We start from the raw sequence: 19,251 nt of genomic DNA, 5'->3' as shown, positions 1-19,251 counted from the left end.
GGCCAGCCCAGATTGCTCCACGGGAGCACATAAATGGCCCGGCGGGTGCCATGGTGCCCGCAGGCACCGCGTTGGGGACCACTGCTCCAGAGTGACTTTACCTAGCTGCTCCCTGAAGAGCTTTTTACAGAAGAGGCAACCTCTTGAAAGTGGCCAAAGGGGCCCAGGACAAGGGAAGAAAGCCAGGGCTACCCGCAGGGGCTACATGTTTGTGCACAATAGGGAGCTGTGCTTGCACCCTTCTTCCTCCTGGCCCCCGCCCCCAGACAAGGAAGTGAAGAGTGGGGAGGAGAAATGGAAAGTCAAGCTGCCTTCTGGGGCTGCTCTTTTCCAGAAGTATAATGGGTAAAAATGCTACTGCCACTTTACCACCTCTACTCTCTGACAATTATGGATGTTCTTTTTTTCTACCCTGTTGCTGGCTGCCCAGAGGGCGTTTTGCAAGGGGGGGGGGGGGGGACTGACTCGTTGCTGGACTGTGGGGTTAAAAGTATCAAACCAGCCCCTCCTGTGGGGCCTGTAAGTGTTGTGGAATCTGGCCACCCTGTGCGTGGGCAATGGCAAACAAAGGGTCTGTGGGCCACACTGAGACTCCCTATGGGCTGAGCAGGAAGAAGCTGAGGCTTTGCTTTGTCTGCCTGTGCTGTCTTCAGGCTGGAAACCTCCTCTTGGCTCCTCTGCGCATTGGTCTGGTTCCAGCTGGGCTCTAGGAAAGAGTCGCTGGGCAGGCCTGAGCCCTGGCTGCTCCCACTGGAGCCTTTACCATTCTGGCCCTGCCAAAGAGAGAAAGCAGAGGCCGGCCTAGTGTGTGGGGCAGTTTCTCTCTCCCAAATGGGCCCCTGTGCTTGAGGGGGCTTATTTAATAGCATGTCTAGAGCTCTGGGGTTGTGTCTAGACTGGCAAGTTTTTCCACAAAAGCAGCTGCTTTTGCGGAAAAACTTGCCAGTGGTCTACACTGGCCACTTGAATTTCCACAAGAACACTGACTTCCTACTGTCTGAAATCAGTGCGTCTTGCGGAAATACTGTGCTGCTGCCGTTCAGGCAAAAGTCCTTTTGCGCAAAAAGGCTAGTGTAGACAGCTCAGATTTGTTTTCTGCAAAAAAGCCCCGATCGTGAAAATGGCGAAAGGGGCTTTTTTGCAGAAAAGCGCGTCTAGATTGGCACAGATGCTTTTCCGCAAAAAGTGCTTTTGCGGAAAAGCATCCGTGCCAATTTAGACACTCTTTTCCAAAAATGCTTTTAACGGAAAATTTTTCCGTTAAAAGCATTTGCGGCAAATCATGCCAGTCTAGACGTAGCCTTTGAGTGCCTGACAAGAGCGTGGCCCTGGCCCTGCTTTCCTACCATCTTCTCATGTGGGGCACAGAGCATCAGCAGCCACCTGCAGCCCATATGCTGGTTAGTGTGTGGCCTTTGCTCAGCATTTCGCAAGCCAGAGGGTGGGGAGCGGCCCAGCCAGGAGTCCCTGGGGGCTGTCTGCAACCACACATAGGCATGGCCCTGCCCTCCTCTTGTGCTGTAGCTTTTAAGCCTTTCCTTGGAGTTGTCAGCACTAGCTGCCCCCGCTCAAGGTGCCCAGAGGAGGAAAGGGGAACTGGACTCCAACCTGGGGCTCCTCCTACCTCCTGCTTTCCCCAGGCTCCTCAGCCTGGCCATGGGCCTCTTTCCTTTTAGCCGCAAAGGGGCCAGGGAAAAGCAGAGGAGCCTTTTCAGCGTTTGGTTGGAGGCAGCGAACTGTGCATGGAGAGCGGGGGAAAGACTGGCATACGGCCTTCTACCAGATCTGGTATGTAAAAAAAAAAAAAAACCACTGAGATGGGACAGCTGGAGGGAAGTCAGGAGAGCAGGGGGCCAGCCTGAGAACTTAATCACAGGAGCCCACCAAAGCCACCAGCTATAGGTGGTGTAAAAGGCAACACTCAGGGCTCTTGAATCCTGCAATTTGACTTAACATCTCAGTTGGACCTGCTGGGGCTGTGCTGGTTGCTGCAAAGCCCTCACACTTGGGCTATGTCTACACTGGTGGGTTCTTGCGCGAGAATGGCCGTTCTCGCACAAGAACCTGCACAGCATCCACACTGCCTGCAAGAAGATTTACAGTATGGTGTTGGAAGACAGGGCTTCTTGTGCAAGCGCTACACTCTTTTCTAACAAGTGTAAGCCCTCCCGTAAACACGCAGCAGGGGTTTCTTGCTCAAGAAAACCCTATGGCTAAAATGGCCATTAGAGCTTTATTGCACAAGAGCGCGTCCACACTGCCATGGATGCTCTTGCGCAAAAGCACATGGCAGTGTGGACATGTTCTTGCACAAGAGTTCTTGCACAAGATGGTTTTGCGCAAGAACCCACCATTGTAGACATAGCCTTGGTGTGCTGTGGCTTCCTTGTTCTCAGGCTGACCAAAAGAGAATTTTGTGCCTTCTGCTGGGTGTCTGATGCCCACTGGAGTTGGGTTTCTTGTCTGCCCGGCTCTGTGGGGTGTCTGGGATGTGCTGGGGCCATGGAACATACCAACCTGGCTAGAGATGCAGGGCTGAGGTTGTGTTTCTCACTGCTTCCTGATGCCCTCATGTTTTGTCCCTGTACCTGCAACTGCCACGTTCTTCCTTTTGCCCCCACAGTGCTAAAAGGAAGGAGTATCAGGCCAAGCTGAACAGTCAAGGATCATGCAGGGTAACCCCGGAGCTCCAAGGCAAGCTGGGATTTAGAGGGGAAACTGAGTTGAGAATGTGCTTGATGTGAGCGGGAAATAACCTCTCGTGCGCAGTGGCCCAGCAAGTGAGTGGCTGCTGAGTGCAAGCAGGGCTAGGGTGTCTTTCAGTAGTGCATGCCAAGCGGCTGGGATTGGCACAGGTGCCTTGGGGAGCTGGGTTAAGGGGTAACCCCCCTCCACTGTAAACTCTTTCTGGGTTCTCTGCAACTCACTGTGCTCCAGAGAGAACTGACAGTCTCCCCCCCCCCCCACATGGTCCATTCTGCCCCACAAACCCAGCGCTGTTCTCTGCCTCCCTGGGGGCAGGAGTTCAAGCCCCACTGGGGAGCCCAAGGGAGTTTTGCCTTTGACTTGTTCGGGACCAGCGCTTCCCATGTCCCAGCAGTCATGGGCAGTGTGCAGCCTGGGTTGTATTGACACTGACGGGCCTAGAACCACTGTAGCTCTGGCACAGTGACAGCGGTCAGTGGCAGGTACAGCGGGTTGTTGGGACTGTCTCTGGAGATGGTGAATTGCCCTTTGACCCCATCACCATAGCTTGGACTTGAGCTATCACTGTAAACCAGTGTGAGCCTGCTGGGCCAAGTTCATCCTGTAGTTGCTGGAAGTGAAGACAGGGGGTTTGCAGGGGAGGTACAGAGGATCTTCTTCCCAGCCCCTCCAGACTCCACAAGCTGCACCTGGGATCAGGCCCCTGCACAAAAATCATGCTCCCAGCTCAGCATGACCTGATGGCACACCTAGGAGGCACCTGTGCCTGTAACACGGGGGATGGGATTCGCTCAAAGCCCTGGTCAGTACATAGCACGTCCTTCATGTACAACCCTCGGGTCTCTGTCCTTGCAGCACCCGTTTCCCTGACATGCACACGGGACATACTGTTTGCAAGGGACACATTATTTAAGCTGAAGCTCCGGCAGCCTGCGGTGGGTGGTTTTACCCGGCAGCTTCTTGGGTGTAAACAGGTCACTCGCCGACCGTGGGGAGAGGGGGGTCCAGGCCCGCCCCCTCTCACAGACCCCAGCCCAGGGCCCTAAGGACACGGATGCTTCCGGGGCAGCGAGAGCATAGTGCCCCGCAGGAGAGCTCAGGTGGCACTGGGAATGCACGGGGGCTGGGCTGCTTAGTGGTGGGAGCAGCGATCGCTTTCCCCTTAACCTGCACCAGGAAGCCCCTGCACCGAGAATCCTTGGCATGGCTAATTCCTGCAGCTACCTCAGGCAGCGGCTTGTGCGGTAAGTTCTCTGCCCTTCTCCAGCTGCAGGACACTGAGGCAGCTGTGTGGCTGGAGCAGGAACCTGCCGCACCACTCACATTCCAACAGGGAAGTGAGCACTGCTGCCTGGCTCTGCGAAGGAGCGCGGGAGAATGTTGTGTGTGCAGCCGCACAGCCACACACCTTAGAGGGAACCATGCTGTGAGCAGTGCTTCTCCTAATTCACCCTAATATGCCATTAGCCTTCTTGGCTACAAGGGCACCCTGCTGGCTTATATGCAGCTTCTCACCCACTGTAACCCCCAGGTCCTTCTCTGACAAATCAGCTCTGCAGAAAGTTACGGAATTGTTCACCATACTTTCTGGATCCAGGCCTTTGCAGTGTGAGCCTGCATCCATTGCTTAGTGACAGACTTGGACACTGTGGATACCATGGGGTTACTGCATTCTTAGAAAAAAAACGATGGGACCCACCGGCAGCCCCATGGATCAGCTCCTGCCCCATTTCCCTCGCCCTCCTCTGCACCATTGGGCGTCACAAATGAGCTTCTCTCCCCTCTTCCCCCGCAACCGAAGCTTTCTATCTCCTGCAGATCAACTGTTCAGTGTAGGGTTAACTATCAGTTAATTGAATAGTCAAGTAACCTAATGAAATTTTATTGGTTAGTCGACTCTTCTATAGACCTGGGAGCAGGGCCAGCAGCCAGTGTATCAGAGGCAAAGAGGGGTGCCTGCTTCCCTCGCAGACTGGCTGCCTGTTGCCCTGTGCTGAGGAAGAGGCAGCAGCGCGGGTTGGCAGCAGTCCCTGTTGGGGGGGAAGGGTCAGACCCGGTGCAAACCAGAACTGAGCTAGGCTGCCCTCCTGGCTCTTAATACACTTGAAATGCAGAGCTGAAATGGGGGTGGATCTCAGACCTAGTGTGAGCCATGATTAAATCAGGCCGCCTGCCCACCCAGCTCCTAAGACACTTTAAATGCAGAGCCACAGCAGGAGTAGGTCCCAGACCCGTCAGAAGCCAGGACTGAGCTAGGCTGCTGGCCAGCCTGCTAAAAAATTTACTGGCAGAGAGAGGGGAAGAGGGAAATACATGTAGTCTATAGCATTAACCTATAAGCTTTTGCTTATCACCTTTACATCCCGGCTGTGTCTACACACGGCAATATTCCACACTTAGCCTCATTTGAATATTACTCATGCAAGAAGCCACAAGTGTAGACATAGCCTTAATCTCCTCTTTTCCAAGCTGAAAAGTCAGTCTCTTTCATCTCTCCTCACATGGGACTCGTTCCAAACCCCTGATCATTTTAATTGCCCTTCTCTGAACCTTTTCTAATGCCAGTATATCTTCTTTGAGATGAGGCGACCACATCTGTGCACAGTATTCAAGATATGGGCGTACCCTGGATATATATAAGGGCAATAAGACGTTCTCCATCTTATTCTCTATCCCTTTTTTAAGGATTCTTAACATCCTGTTTGCTTTTTTGACTGCCGCTACACACTGCATGGACATCTTCAAAGGACTATCCATGATTACTCCAAGATCTCTTTCCTGATTCGCTGTAGCTAAATTAGCCCCCATCTGAGGCTGTGTCTACACTGGCATGTTATTCCAGAAAATCAGCTGCTTTTCCGGAATAACTTGCCAGCTGTCTACACTGGCCGCTTGCTTTTCCGGAAAAGCAATGACGATCTACTGTAAAATTGTCAGTGTTTTTCCAGAAAAACTATGCTGCTCCCGTTCGGGCAAAAGTCCTTTTCCGGAAAAACTGTTCCAGAAAAGGGCCAGTGTAGACAGCACAGTAGTCTTTTCCGCAAAAAAGCCCCAATTGCGAAAATGACGATCGGGGCTTTTTTCCGGAAAAGCGCGTCTACATTGGCCACGGACAAAAGCATCCTGAACTGTTCCGTTTTAAGCATTTCCGGAAAAGGGTGCCAGTGTAGACGTAGCTCCCTAGTTCAGTGCTGTTAAGGACGTGCTAGAGGAAAGAGGCAAATCAGGGTGGGTGTTTTGGTAAACAGATGGAGCTGGGGGCACAGCCTACAGTGGAGTTGGACTCAAGTGCTTCCTGAGATTAATGTGTGATTATGTGCATTATGGACAGGAGATGTCTGTCTGCATTCAAGTCCCTAAAAGGATGCTACAAGGAAGAGGGGAAAAAAATGTTTCCCCTTGACCTCTGACAATAGAAGCAGCAGCGAAGGGCTTAAATTGCAGCAAGGGAGGATTAGGTTGGACATAAGGAAAAATTTCCTGTCAGGGTGGTTAAACTCTGGAATAAATTGCCTGGGTAGGTTGCAGAATCTCTAACATTGCAGATATCTAAGAGCAAGTTAAAAAGATATGTCAGGGATGGCAGATGGTGAATGGACCTGCCATCAAGGCATGGGACTACACCTGATGACCTCTCCAGGTCCCTTTCAGTGCTAGTGTTCTAGGATTTGATTTTATGATTCTAAGATTCTCCTGTGTGGATTGTATGATGATTGTTAAGATTTGAGCCCCGACTCAAGCTTTTCCCACTTTCAGAGCAATTCACCTCTATGTGAATTCTCCTATGTTTAACAAGATTTGAGCGCTGACTAAAGTTTTTCCCACAGTCTGAGCAGCTGTAAGGTTTCTCTCCGGTGTGGGTTCTCCAATGCTTAACAAGGTCTGACCTCTCCGTGAAGCTTTTCCCACAGTCAGAGCATTTGAAAGGTTTCTCTCCTGTGTGAGTTCTCCTATGTCTAACAAGCTGTGAGCTCCGACTGAAGTTTTTTCCACAGTGTGAGCAGTTGTAAGGTTTCTCTCCTGTGTGGATTCTCCAATGTTTAACAAGATCTGACCTCTGAATGAAGCTTTTCCCACATTCAGAACATTTGAAAGGTTTCTCTCCTGCGTGAGTTCTCCGATGTCTAAGGAGGAGTGAGTTTTCACTGAAACTTTTCCCACAGTCAGAGCAAATGAAGGGCTTCTCTTCTGCATGAGTTTTCCTATGTCTCACAAGGTGTGAACTCTCACTGAAATTTTTCCCACAGTCAGAGCAGCTGAAGGGTTTCTCTCCTGTGTGAATTCTTCTGTGTCTAACAAGCTCTGACCACTTATTGAAGCTTTTCCCACAGTCAAAGCATTTGAAGAGCTTCTCTATTTCGTGGATTCTTTGATGCTCAATAGGAGTTGCATGGTCACTATAAGCATAGGGTACCAGTTGATGAGAGATTTTCTGTTGAACGGTTGCTGTGTTTCTTTCCACCCTTCTGCTCCTGTGACTGGATTTACCCTGTCCCTTCCTTGGATGGTTTCCCTGCTGCATTTCTGGGCTATGCTGACTCTGACAGGTTTCTCCCTGATCAGGACTCTGGGAAACATGCCATTCAAATCTTCCCAGTAATATTCCACATGGATCCACTTGCTCCGGTCCTTCCTGCTGAAGTCTCTCTTCATTGTTCTCACTTATTGTCCCATCACCTGCTGGGACAGAGAGAGAATCCAGGAGTCATTCTCTGAACTGAGCTGAAAAGAAAACTCTAAAAGGGGAACAGAAAAGGGGGAGCACACCCAAAGAATGGCTGGATCATGAGTTGAGTTCATCCTCCTTCTTCATCACAACCCTGCTCCAGAGGGAAGAACCCAACCTTCACTCCCTGCCTCTGACTAGTGTTGAGGACAGGCTGAAGGGGCAGGTAGACTTGATGAAAATGCACAAGTGACACCTGCTATGAGGGGACAGAAATTAGTTTCTGAGTCAGTTTAGCTGATTGCTCACCTGTGTGAGTGTCACTGATGATCTCCCCTTGCACACAGCCATAGAGATCTGGGATCCACAGCTCCTCCCCTTGCTCCACCCAGGAGATCACATGAGCTTTGGAGACTGGAAATCCTGGTCGGGGAAGCAATTAACAAAGTGCTGATGTTGTTCATTAAATCTGTGCCATTACTACTGCCAGACCCAGTATCTGAGTTGCCCACCCAGAGAGGCTCCTTCCACACCTTTCAGAAACTGGGCTACAGATGCTACAAGATACCAGGACAGACTCACCCGCAATAAAGGTGCATCCCCCCAGATTGAGACGCAGCCAATTCCCTGGGGAACTGAACACCCTGCTGCACACACTAGGGTATAACTAAGTCTCCTTCACGGCTTGTTCCATCTCCCCATTCCAGGCCAGGCACACACTGTTCAAGTGAGCTCTAGTGAGGGCTTCCATATCTGACACTGAGGCCCGCAGACAGGGCTGAGACTGCAGGTGCTACCTGGCAGGTCACTAGGACTTGGAGAGAAAAGACCCAACAAAGCTCTAGGTCCCCAAGCACTCTGTGCACTAAGCTTCTAGCTGGGGGGCTCGGCTCCCCTGCTCTTTGGCTCAGAGGCTCTACTTGAACCAGAAGGAGGCAGAGGAAGTTGTCTGAGTTAGGGGATATCAACACGTGGTCAACTACATGATTAACCAATAAGTCTTATCGACTAGTCACATTCTGCCTCTCCCCCTTGCTGCCTCTGTAGGAGGGGACCAGAAGAGGCTGCCACAAAGCAGCCACTCTCTGCAGCAGGCCGAAGCTTCCTGCAAACAGGTTGCTATGCATCCCACTCAGCAACCTTTGTCCACAGGGAGCTGGGACCCCACACAGACAGGGGCTGCTGCCATCGTATCCCAGGCAGCAGTGAGGGATGGTAGGCAGGCGGTCTGCATGGGGAACTGGTTTTTAAACTCAAACAGAGAGGCAGCAGCACAGGATGGCCGTGGGCTCTCCAGGAGTTGGGTCAGGAGGGAACTGACTGCCAATGCTGCCCTCAGGGATGATCAAACAGTCATGTGACCACTAAGATTTCATGCATCCCTAACACTGACACCCCCTCCTCGCTAAGGAGCTCAGGCCGGCTTGCTGGCATCGTAAGAATACCCCGTTGGAGGATGTTGGCTTTGTGGAGTCCTTCTGGGAGGCTGGCCGGCCTGGGCAGAGTAGAGGCACATCTTTCCCTCGGCTCAGAGATGGGGATGATCAGGCAAGGCATGTGTCAGGCTGTCCTGCTGAGACTACTCCAGGGGCCCAGGGACAGCAATAGGGACCTGCGCAGCACTATTGCCCCCTAATGAGCTGTCAGATGCTCTGCCCTGCCTAGTTGGTCAAGGACACTGGAAGGCCAATTTTCAAGCCGAGCAGCAATAATAGTTGAGTGTACGTGGCCATGGCCTGGCTGTCCCCTTGCCTAACCGAGCCATGGAGGTTGAAAGATACGTGGCTCCCAATTCTGATTGTCTCTGACTCCACAGTGAGTGCTGGGAGAAATGGGGAGCACTTTGGGTTCTGACTGAGCCCATGTTGTTTCGTCTAGTGATGGATTGAACCACTTCACAGGATGGGTTGTGGCTCCTGCTTCTTGTGTGCTTTGGAGAAGAGGAAGAGAAAAGTCACCTGTCTCCTAGCAGAGGACAGCGCCGCCCTTATGGCTCTAGAGCAGACAAAATAAAGGGCAAGAATTTTCTACAACCGCCTTTTCTCTCTGAACTTACCAATCTCTGAGCGGCCTGACGGGGTGCTGGCCTGGTTGTCAGCATGGGTGTCTGAGACCATCGAGAGCTTCCTCTCACTCTGGCCAAGCTCTCAGAAGGGCTCTGTGTGATGCCCACTAACCAATCTGCAGTCACGGGGATTTCCTTGACCCAGGCTTTGCTATGATCTTGGCAGAGATTATACAGCTCTTCCTGTCACAGAGGCAGCTATGCGCACTCTGCTGCTGGAGAAATGGGACCTCCAGGCCCTTTGGATCTGGTGCTCAGCGTCACTACTCAGCATGGAATATATGGGCACAGCAAGTAACAGCGCTGTGAAGCATCAGTGTAAATGTTCTCCCAGGCCTGTGAGCTACTGCCTTGCTGAAGGTGGTTTGGCTACAGCCCAGCGAGAGCTCTTTCCCAGCGCTCTGGTCATGCCCACACTGCCACGTTTAAGTGCTGCCATAGCACCGATCTAAGCTTGTACATGTAGACAAAACCTGAGAGAGAGTAACCAGCATGAAAGCAACCTCTGAAAGCAACAGCAGCCACAACACCACCACAGAGCTATTCCTTTTCAACTGGCATTGCTCTGTGTCACCCAGAAGGTAACTGCAACAGAAAGATCCAAGTGTTTGTTCAGTGTGTTGACTTGATGGTCATTTAGAGCCTGATCCTGCATTTGTTAAGGCCTCACTGCAGCCTCATCTGCATCCTCTAAAAGAACTCAATAACCTTCTCAGAACACGAGGAAGCGCACAGATTATTAACACTAATATTAAAAAAAAAGTCAGATCCTGCATTAAGTTCTGTTAATGTAGAATCCCTCAGCCCTCTGCACCTCTCTGCTCTGGATCTGTCTGCCTCCAATCAAACTACATCTTAGCCCAGGCTTTTGAGCATTTCCTGGCACGTCCACCAGCTGTCAACTGAAAAGCACCTTGGCCAAACACAAATGCTTCCTCTGTCCCTGCTGATAGGAGGTGACAGACCTGTTGGCCTTGAACGGCATAGAATTCTTGTTTACTGTATAATTCTAACAGTGGAAAATAGTGGGGGCGCCACATTCCTCCTTCCACATCACACAGTTACAAAGTCTGAAATATGCCAGGAATAACACCAACAATCAGGTGCTAAGTAACACCAGCTCCTCACCCCAGCCTCAGAGCTGCTTCAACAACAAAAAAAGGGAAGATGAGTGTGGACTGACCTCTCTCTGATGCATTAAATCAGACAGTGGAGCCACGTAGCCACATCTCCTCTCCACTTGCCCAGGATGCCAGCAGCGTGCCCAAAATGTTGGCTTTACTCTGGCAACGGTGGCCACATATCACTGTAGGACAAGGACATTATTCTAAACCTCCTGTTCAGTGTCCAGTAACCATCAATCAATCCTGAAAAAGCAACACTGGATAACTGAAAGCAACATGATTGGAGAAAATACCTCTCCACAGGTTGTATGTGACATAACATAAGAATGGCCAGACCAAAGATCCATCTAGCCCAGTATCCTGTTTTCCAACAGTGGCCAATGCCAGATGACCCAGAGGGAGTCAACAGAACAGGGAATCATCAAGTGATCCCTCTCCTGTCATCCATTTCCAGCGTTTGACAAACAGGGGTTAGGGACACCCTTCTTACCTATCCTGGCTAACAAGTATTGATGGACCTAAGCTCCATGGATATATCTAGTTCTCTTTTGAACCTTGTTCAAGTCCTGGTTTTCACAACATCCTCTGGCAAGGAGTTCCACAGGTTGGCTGTGCTGTGTGAAGAAAAATGTCCTTTTGTTTAAATCCTCTACCTGTTCATTTCATTCAGTAACTCCCTACTACTTATAAAAATGATTAGTGACAGGTATGGGGAATGTTCTTGCCCTTTTCTGAACCTTTTCCATTGCCAATATATCTTTTTTGAGATAAGATGACCATGTCTGTAAGCAGTATTCAAGATGTGGGCATACCATGTGTTTATTTAGAGGCAATACGCTAATCTCTGTCTTTTTGTTTATCCCCTTTTTAATGATTGCTAACATCCTGTTTGCTTTTTTGACTGCTTCTGCACATTGAGTGGATATTTTCTGAGCGCTATACACAAGGACTCCAATCTTCTCTTCAGAGAGCTAAATTAGTTCCCATTGTTATGTCTGTATTGTTGGGATTATTTTTTTCCAGTGTGCATTACTTTGCATTGATCAGCATTAACATTTATTTGCCATTTTCTTATCCAATTGCCTAGTTTTGTGAAATCCTTTTGAAGATCTTCACAGTCTGCTTTGTTTTTAACTATATTGAGCAGTATCATCTGTAAATTTTGCCACCTCACTGTTCACTTCTTTTTCAAGATTGTTTACAAATAAGTTTATTAAGCCTGGCCTGGTGTGGACCCCTGAGGGACTACCCTAGTTACTTCTCTACATTGTGGGAAATGACAGTTTATTCCTACCCATTGTTTCTTGTCTTTTAGCCAGTTAATAATTCCTCTTATCCCATGACAATTTACTTTACCTAAGAGCCTTTTGTGAGGGACCTTGTCAAAGGCTTTCTGGAAATCTAAGTACACTATATCCACTTGATTCCCCTTGTCCACATGCTTGTTGACCCTTCTCAAAGAACTCTAGTAGATTAGTAAGGCATGATTTCCCTTTACAGAAACCAAGTTGACTTTCCCCAACAAATTATATTAATCTATGTGTCTGACAATTCTATTCTTAACTATAGTTTCAACTAATTTGCCCAGTTCTGACATTAGACTTACTGGTCTATAACTGCCAGGATCACCTTTACAGCCCTTTTTAAATATAGATGACACATGAGCTATCTTCCAGTCATGAGGTACAGAAGAAACAAAATACAGGACTATGTAGCACTTTAAAGACTAACAAGATGGTTTATTAGATGATGAGCTTTCGTGGGCCAGACCCACTTCCTCAGATCAAATAATGGAAGAAAATAGTCACAACCATTGTGACTATTTTCTTCCATTATTTGATCTGAGGAAGTGGGTCTGGCCCACGAAAGCTCATCATCTAATAAGCCATCTTGTTAGTCTTTAAAGTGCTACATAGTCCTGTATTTTGTTTCAGCTACACCAGACTAACACGGCTACATCTCTATCACTGAGGTACAGAAGATGATTCAAGGATAGGTTACAAACCACCGTTAATATTTCCACAATTTCACATTTGAGTTCTTTCAGAACTCTTGGGTGAATGCCAGCTGGTTCTTCTTACTGTTATGTTTATCAGTAAGACCGAAGCAAAGAATTAATATAGTTTCTTCGTAATGACCTTATTGTCTTTGAGAGCTCCTTTAGCATCTCGATTATCCAGTGCTCCACTGGATTTTCAACAGGCTTCCTGCTTCCAATGTACTCAGAAAAACATTTTGCTATTACTTTTTGAGTTTTGGCTGGCTGTTCTTCAAACTCCTTTTGGCTTTCCTTATTATATTTTTACACTTCATTTGACCAGAGTTTATGCTCTTTTCTATTTTCCTCACTAGCATTTAACTTCCACTTTTTCAACGATGCCCTTCTATCCCTTGCTGCTTCTTTTACTTGGTTGTTAACCAACCCATGGTGGCACTTTTTTCTTTCTGTTACTGTGGTTTTGAATTTAGGGTACACATTTAAGTTAGACCTCTGTAATGGTGTCTTTCAAAAATCTCCATGCAGCTTGCAGGGAATTTACTTTTGGCATTGTACCTTTTAATTTCTGTTTAACTAACCTCCTTATTTTTGTGTGGTTCCCCTTTCTGAAACTAAAAGCCATCGTGTTGGGCTGCTGAGGTGTTTTTCCCACCACAGGAATGTTAATTTTTTGTATATTATTATCACTATTTCCAATCAGACAAGTTGTATTTACCTCTTGGTCCAGATCCTGGGCTCCACGTAGGACTATGTCAAGAATTGCCTCTCCTGTTGTGGATACTCTAAGAAACAGTTACTTAAGGTGTCAAGAAACTTTATCTCTGCATCCTGTCCTGAGCCAATGTGTACCCAGTAAATATGGAAATTGTTGAAGTTCCCCACTATTTTTTTAAATTTTTATAGCCTCTCTAATGTCCCTTAGCATTTCATAGTCAATTTAATTATCCTGGACACATGGTCAGTAATATATTCCTACTGCCATATATCACGTTATTGGATTTTAAAGTGAGCAGACAGATCACTGTTGCACCTACAGGTGGTGTTTGCCCCAAATTCTGTACCAAGTGGGCCATGTGAAGTGTCAAATGGAAGCTTTTGCTCTACTTACTCTATGTCTGCTACTCATGTACTTGTAAGATTTTTATATGTGAAGTTATGAATATGGGCTCTGTTCTTGTATTATAAATATTCTCTGTCTGGGAGCGAGCGATGGGCCTGGACTACCTATTGTGAGCAAGGATTGTTCAATGAATAGCTGTGCTAATTAGCACTACTCAATGAACAATGGCTCTCAGACCAGCCAATATAAACCTGAAGAATGCATTGGAAAGCCTGAGGACTAGCCAGTGCATAATGGATACTTGCATTTGAAACAGAGATAGCTCATTTGTTCATGTGACCAGGTTCGGTCTGGGAGACACCAGGAATATAAAATTCCCATGACACCATCTCCATCTTGTCTTCAGTCTTGTCCCAGCTTCCAGATGCAACCTTGCTAGGGACAGAGAGACGGGATGGATTGCTGACCCATCCTGCTACAGGATGTACGCCAGAGACTTCTAAGCTAGCAGTTTGTAACATCTCTGCTAAAACAATCCAACTCTCAACCTGTTCTTTCTATTAATAAACCTTTACATTTTAGATTCTAAAGGATTGGCTCAGCATGCTCCTGTGGGTAAGATCTCCAAGTGTAAATTGACCGGGGATTGTGGCTGGTTGTTTGGGACCAGGAGGATGTTCGGAGTTGGTGAGATCGGGTTTTATAACATCACATCTGGGTATAAGGCCCAGGGCTGATTGTGGCACAGGGAGAGCTAGGATGTCTGAGGGGTTTTGCTCGTGTGCACTATGTGACTGCTTTCCGGCCTATTTGGGAAAGGTCTCCAATCGAGGGTTATAGGCAATCCTGGTTTTCTGCAATTCGCCCTGAACGGATGTCCTCAGCAGTGCCCAGACCTGGCCCAGTCCATCACACCATATTCTTATATTTACAGCATGGAATTACTATCCACGGAGATTCTATGGGGACATGAGACAAGGCGGAGACCACTAGACACATGAGGCATGAATGTCTGGGTGGGTAAAGCAGAATGCCCAAGAAACAGTAGTTACCCAGTGCATACTTTCGCATCATGCTTTTCTGGAATGATGTGTAAATACCGTCCTGTAAAAGGACAACAAGGAGTGGAAGGGAAGCCTTACATAAGAACATAAGAATGGCCGTACTGGGTCAGACCAAAGGTCCATCTAGCCCAGTATCCTGTCTGCCGACAGTGGCCAGCACCAGGTGCCCCAGAGAGGGTGGACCGAAGACAGTGATCAAGGAATTTGTCTCCTGCCATCCCTCTCCAGCCTTTGACAAACAGAGGCCAAGGACACCATTTTATCCCCTGGCTAATCGCCTTGTATGGACCTAACCTCCATGAAATTATCTAGCTTCTCTTTAAACTCTATTATAGTCAAGCCTTCCTGAAGCCCTCAGTATAATGGTATTAACCAAAGGCAGGGAACCAGAACAGGCCAGGCCTTGGCAGAATGGTAGCTCACTAGTTACCAGACAACCACATCAGCACATTCTACAGGAAAAGAGGATCCACAACACACCAATCTTGCAGTGCTTACAAACACACACTCCTAAGAGATGGCAGAGATACACACTGACCCTTGTGCAAATCAGAGGGATGAGTGAATAATGGATATGGATATTTTGTTCCAATAAGCAGGTACAAGGTTAAGGGGTAGAAAAACATGGGGCTTAATGTGCACTTTGTGGCAACATATGAAAGGGGAAGTCACAGGAGAGGCAGTGTTCTGGTTGCTGGCTGAACTGGTACCATTTTCTGCGTGGGATACATCTTACTTTACCTGTGCCCTGGTAGCTGGGACACTGGCACCCTGCTCCTTGGACAGGAAACCTGGCCAAGCTCCTTAGCACCTGAATGGAAACTGCAACCTTCTTATGTGATGACCCTGAGCTGTGCTCCATGGGCAAGCCACATGCTACGCCACTGTACCTGGCACAAGAGCTCCAGAAAGAGCAGCCCTGAGCAGCCACAATGACACTCTGTGGCGCTAGCAGCAATTCATGGAGCACTGCAGCCACGACAGGAAGCAAAGATTATCAGTCACAGCAACACCTGGGAACTCTGGTAAAAATAAGGACCCCTCTGTGCTATTGGGGCACTTATATGGAATTGAGGATCTCCCCTATTTAATATATGTATCCTTCCCCAGCCCTGTGAAACATGGACATACGATACTAGCTACTGAAAAGACATGAGAGTGAGGCAAGAAGAGCATGAGGAACTTGACCAAGGTCACACACAAAAATCTGTGGCAGGGCAAATAACTGAACATAAGTCTCCTAAAATCAAGTGCACTGCCTCCAATGCAAGAAGAGCTCTCCTCACATTTATCTACTACAGAGCTACCTGACAGAACGCTCGCAAAATGTGAACTGCCTCATCCACCCTCCCTCAGCCCCAGCACCCACCCTCTTTCACTGCCAGGAACCAGCATGTGACAGAAATAAACCAGAGGCAAGGAAGGACTCCGAAAACTGCATCTTCTTTCAAGGGGCTCAGCACACTGGCACAAGGGGTATCCTGCTGACACAAATATAGGCAAGATGGGGAGAATCACATTAAGACCTTGACTGTGGAAGAGCAGCACCACTGTTATGTTCCTGAACCTGCTTCCTCTGGGAGGCTATGGGGAGGGGACAGTCTCTCACACAGGAGCCAGATTACTGGGACTGATACGCCTGATATTGGGAGCCTGGAAGTGGGGGGGTGGAAGAGGCAATGAGGGACCCTGAATCAAAACCAACACAGCTGCCCCAGAGCCCACCCTGCTTCTGATACCCGCGGGGACAGGAATCCTTACCCAGCCAGCTCACAGCCTCATAATTCTCCTGCATCACATCCCAGTAGAGGGTTCTCTGACCCAGGTCCAGCAGAGCCCATTCCTCGTCAGTGAAATGGACAGCCACCTCCTCGAAGGTCACCGACTCCGCTACAGCCATTTCTATTCCCTGGCTCTGCTGGCTGTGGACTGAGCTGGAGCAAGACATGGCTGTTCTGCAGCCTGTTGTGGGGAGAAGAGCAATTGGAGACCTTTCAGAAGGAGCTTTAATTCTTTCCACACCCCCATTTTCCCCAGACTGTCCCTGGTGACACACCTGCTAAACTCTGCCATTTTGGGCAAATGCTTGAGTCCAGATATTACATATGGGGCAGGCAATGATTTTTGGTGGGGGGGGGGCCACTCCAAGATTTTTCAAAGTGGTCAAGGGCCAGACTTTTCTGTGGAGGGGGTATGAGGTCTAGGATGGAGATTGGGTGCAGAAGGGCGCACAGGGTAAGGCACAGGAGTGCAGGAGACAGTATGGGATCTGAGAGGGAGTTTGGCTCAAGGAGGGTGCTGTGACCAGGGGCAGAGGATAGATGGTCATAATGGTCCCTTCTGACCTTAAAGTCTATGAGACATACGGTCAGGGGACAGAGTTTCAGGGTCAGGGAGGAGGTATGGGTGCAGGAGAGGATTGGGGTGATGAGGAAGGGTATAGGTGGGGTACAGGATGTGGGAGGGAGTTGTGACTTGGGATAGAGGAGTGTAGAGGGTTTGGATGGTGACCTTGGGGAAAGAGTTGAGGTGCAAGAAGGCTTGGGGTGCCAGAGGCAGGCTCTGGCTGGGAGGTGCTTACTTAAGCACGGCCCAGCCAACAGCCCTGCAGCACCCACAAGGCAGGCTGGGTTCCCTGCCTGCTGCAGCCGCAAACCGCTTGAAACTTCAGGCTGTTCCTGGTGGAGCTCAGCTCTGGGAAGGGGAAATATTTTGAAATAACGGGTGCGTTTAAAAGATGTGGGGTAGCTATTTCGGGATTCAAAATAGCCCCTTGTCTAGACGTACCCTATCAGAGCTCTCCTGCTATTAATAGCAATGTTTACTTCACATGGGAGTCAATAATATAATACTGAGTTTGTAAACTAACTCCAATTCAGCTGTCTCCTTCTGGACTCCGGCGATACAACTTTTTTGCAGAAGGGTGGCTGTCTCTTATTTTATGTCCATTATTGATTGTCCAGGGGGTTACACACACACCAACCCATCAGGGAATATTCTAATCTCCCTGGACATGCAGCAATGGATTTTATGCAACCATCCCTCTACAACCCCCAGGTGGACACGTGTTTATGAAGGCACAGACGAGGATCAGGGATTCTTTTAGGCCCTAAAACCATGTCTGGCCAGCGCAGTGTTTGAAAGAGGCTGTATCTAAAATAATTCACTGAATCCAGTCCTGTTTAGCAGGTGGATCCATCTTATCAAGCCGAGAAGAGCTGCCTTGTGCAGGCCCTGTGGAGCAAAGCGCCTTTCAGACTATAGCTCTAGGAAGCGGCTCCCCCCAATCCCCTGCCCCCCCCCCCCCCGTGCCCTGCGCACATCACAGTCCTCCCCTGATCCATTTCTAAACCCACCCCGAGCCCCGCCCCCTGCTCTACGTCACAATCCTCCCCTGATCCATTTCTAAACCCACCCCTGAGCCCCGCCCCCTGCGCTACGTCACAATCCTCCCCTGATCCATTTCTAAACCCACCCCTGAGCCCCGCCCCCTGCTCTACGTCACAATCCTCCCCTGATCCATTTCTAAACCCACCCCTGAGCCCCGCCCCCTGCGCTACGTCACAATCCTCCCCTGATCCATTTCTAAACCCACCCCTGAGCCCCGCCCCCTGCTCTACGTCACAATCCCCCCTCCCAGGGCGGGTCTGACCCGAAGCCCGGGCAACCCTCCCCCCACCCCTGGGAACGGCCCCGCGTCCCCAGGCTGGGGTCGGTGTCACGTGATCTCTAGACACCCCCCCGCCGTGATTTGGGTCCCAGGACAAAACCTTCCCCCCACTGCTCTCTCCCAAGCCATTTATCGGCCCCTCCCCCGAGCTGACACGTCACCTGCCGAGACCCCCCCCCCGCCCGCCGCCTCACCTGCTCCGATTCCTGCTGCCGCGCGGCGAGTAACGGTACCAACGGCCGCTCCGCACCCGCGCCCCAAGGCGGAAACGAATGGGAGGGGGAGGGGGGTCAGACCGCGCGTGCGCAATGACTCCGTTCCCGGATCCGCGCCGGGGCTTCGCTCAGACCGGGAGCTCCCCGGAGCCGGGCCGCGCTCGCGAGCGGGCGAGTCTGTGCAGGACACACCCGGGCGGGCGGGGCGGGGGCGTTTGCAGCGCGGGGAGCAACACGGGGAGGGGGTTTCCCTAGGGGGGGGGCGGTACCCACGTGCCGGGAGCAGGGTGTGCGGAGAGCGGCTCCCTGCCAGACTGTGCTGCTGGGGGGGGGGGGGCAGTAGCTCGGCTGCAGACCCCCCCCCCCCCCCAGCCCTGCTCCCGGTGGGTTCTCTGTAGAGTCCAGGGATACTCAACACGCCGCCCGCGGGTGGGAGCTCAAACAAAAAACTAGTCAGTGGTCGTCTGCTGCGGTGCGTTTTAGTCCTGACATTCCTGGGCTGCCGTTGCTCATTAAAAGGGGTGGCAGTGGGGTGCATCTTGCATTGGATTGATAGCAGCAGCGCTGACTTCCATGAGGGCCTGCAGCGTCTGCAATCTTGCCTTACCCTTTGCATTCATGCCCATCCGTGTGAAAGAAGCTATGTGCATGCAACCACACTTAAGTTCAGTTTAGAAAAGGA

At 49.9% G+C, this 19,251-nt stretch overlaps 1 protein-coding gene across 3 annotated transcripts; it reads right to left on the bottom strand.

Moving 5' to 3' along the window:
* Window positions 1–4,778: 4,778 nt before the first annotated feature.
* On the bottom strand, window positions 4,779–18,662 carry LOC112546675 (uncharacterized). Of its 3 annotated transcripts, XM_075914080.1 has the most exons (5): window positions 18,549–18,627; window positions 17,472–17,918; window positions 16,446–16,646; window positions 7,682–7,795; window positions 4,779–7,386 (listed from the first exon to the last, which is right to left on the bottom strand). In XM_075914080.1, the coding sequence occupies exons 3-5, from the start codon at window positions 16,630–16,632 to the stop codon at window positions 6,389–6,391; spliced, it is 1,299 nt and encodes a 432-aa protein (XP_075770195.1). In that variant the 5' UTR covers window positions 16,633–16,646; window positions 17,472–17,918; window positions 18,549–18,627; the 3' UTR covers window positions 4,779–6,388. The 3 variants fall into 3 exon arrangements, with proteins under 3 accessions (XP_075770195.1, XP_075770194.1, XP_075770196.1); XM_075914079.1 differs by lacking the exon at window positions 17,472–17,918 and having other exon boundaries at window positions 18,549–18,662; XM_075914081.1 differs by lacking the exon at window positions 17,472–17,918 and having other exon boundaries at window positions 4,779–7,383; window positions 18,549–18,662.
* Between the last annotated feature and the right edge of the window lie 589 nt (window positions 18,663–19,251).

The sequence above is a fragment of the Pelodiscus sinensis genome, chromosome 32, assembly GCF_049634645.1.
Source record: "Pelodiscus sinensis isolate JC-2024 chromosome 32, ASM4963464v1, whole genome shotgun sequence".
Taxonomy (NCBI): domain Eukaryota; kingdom Metazoa; phylum Chordata; order Testudines; family Trionychidae; genus Pelodiscus; species Pelodiscus sinensis.
The sequence above is the reverse complement of the archived record's forward strand: the minus strand, read 5'-3'. Positions and strand labels throughout refer to the sequence as shown.

Bases quoted from the DNA above. Each gene is read 5' to 3' on its own strand.
- LOC112546675 (XM_075914079.1), bottom strand. From the start codon at position 16,632: ATGTCTTGCTCCAGCTCAGTCCACAGCCAGCAGAGCCAGGGAATAGAA. The intron at 7,796-16,445 runs GTAAGGATTCCT...TTCCCCGACCAG, and splicing joins TGAGGCTGTGAGCTGGCTGG to GATTTCCAGTCTCCAAAGCT. The intron at 7,387-7,681 runs GTGAGCAATCAG...TCTCTGTCCCAG, and splicing joins CATCAGTGACACTCACACAG to CAGGTGATGGGACAATAAGT.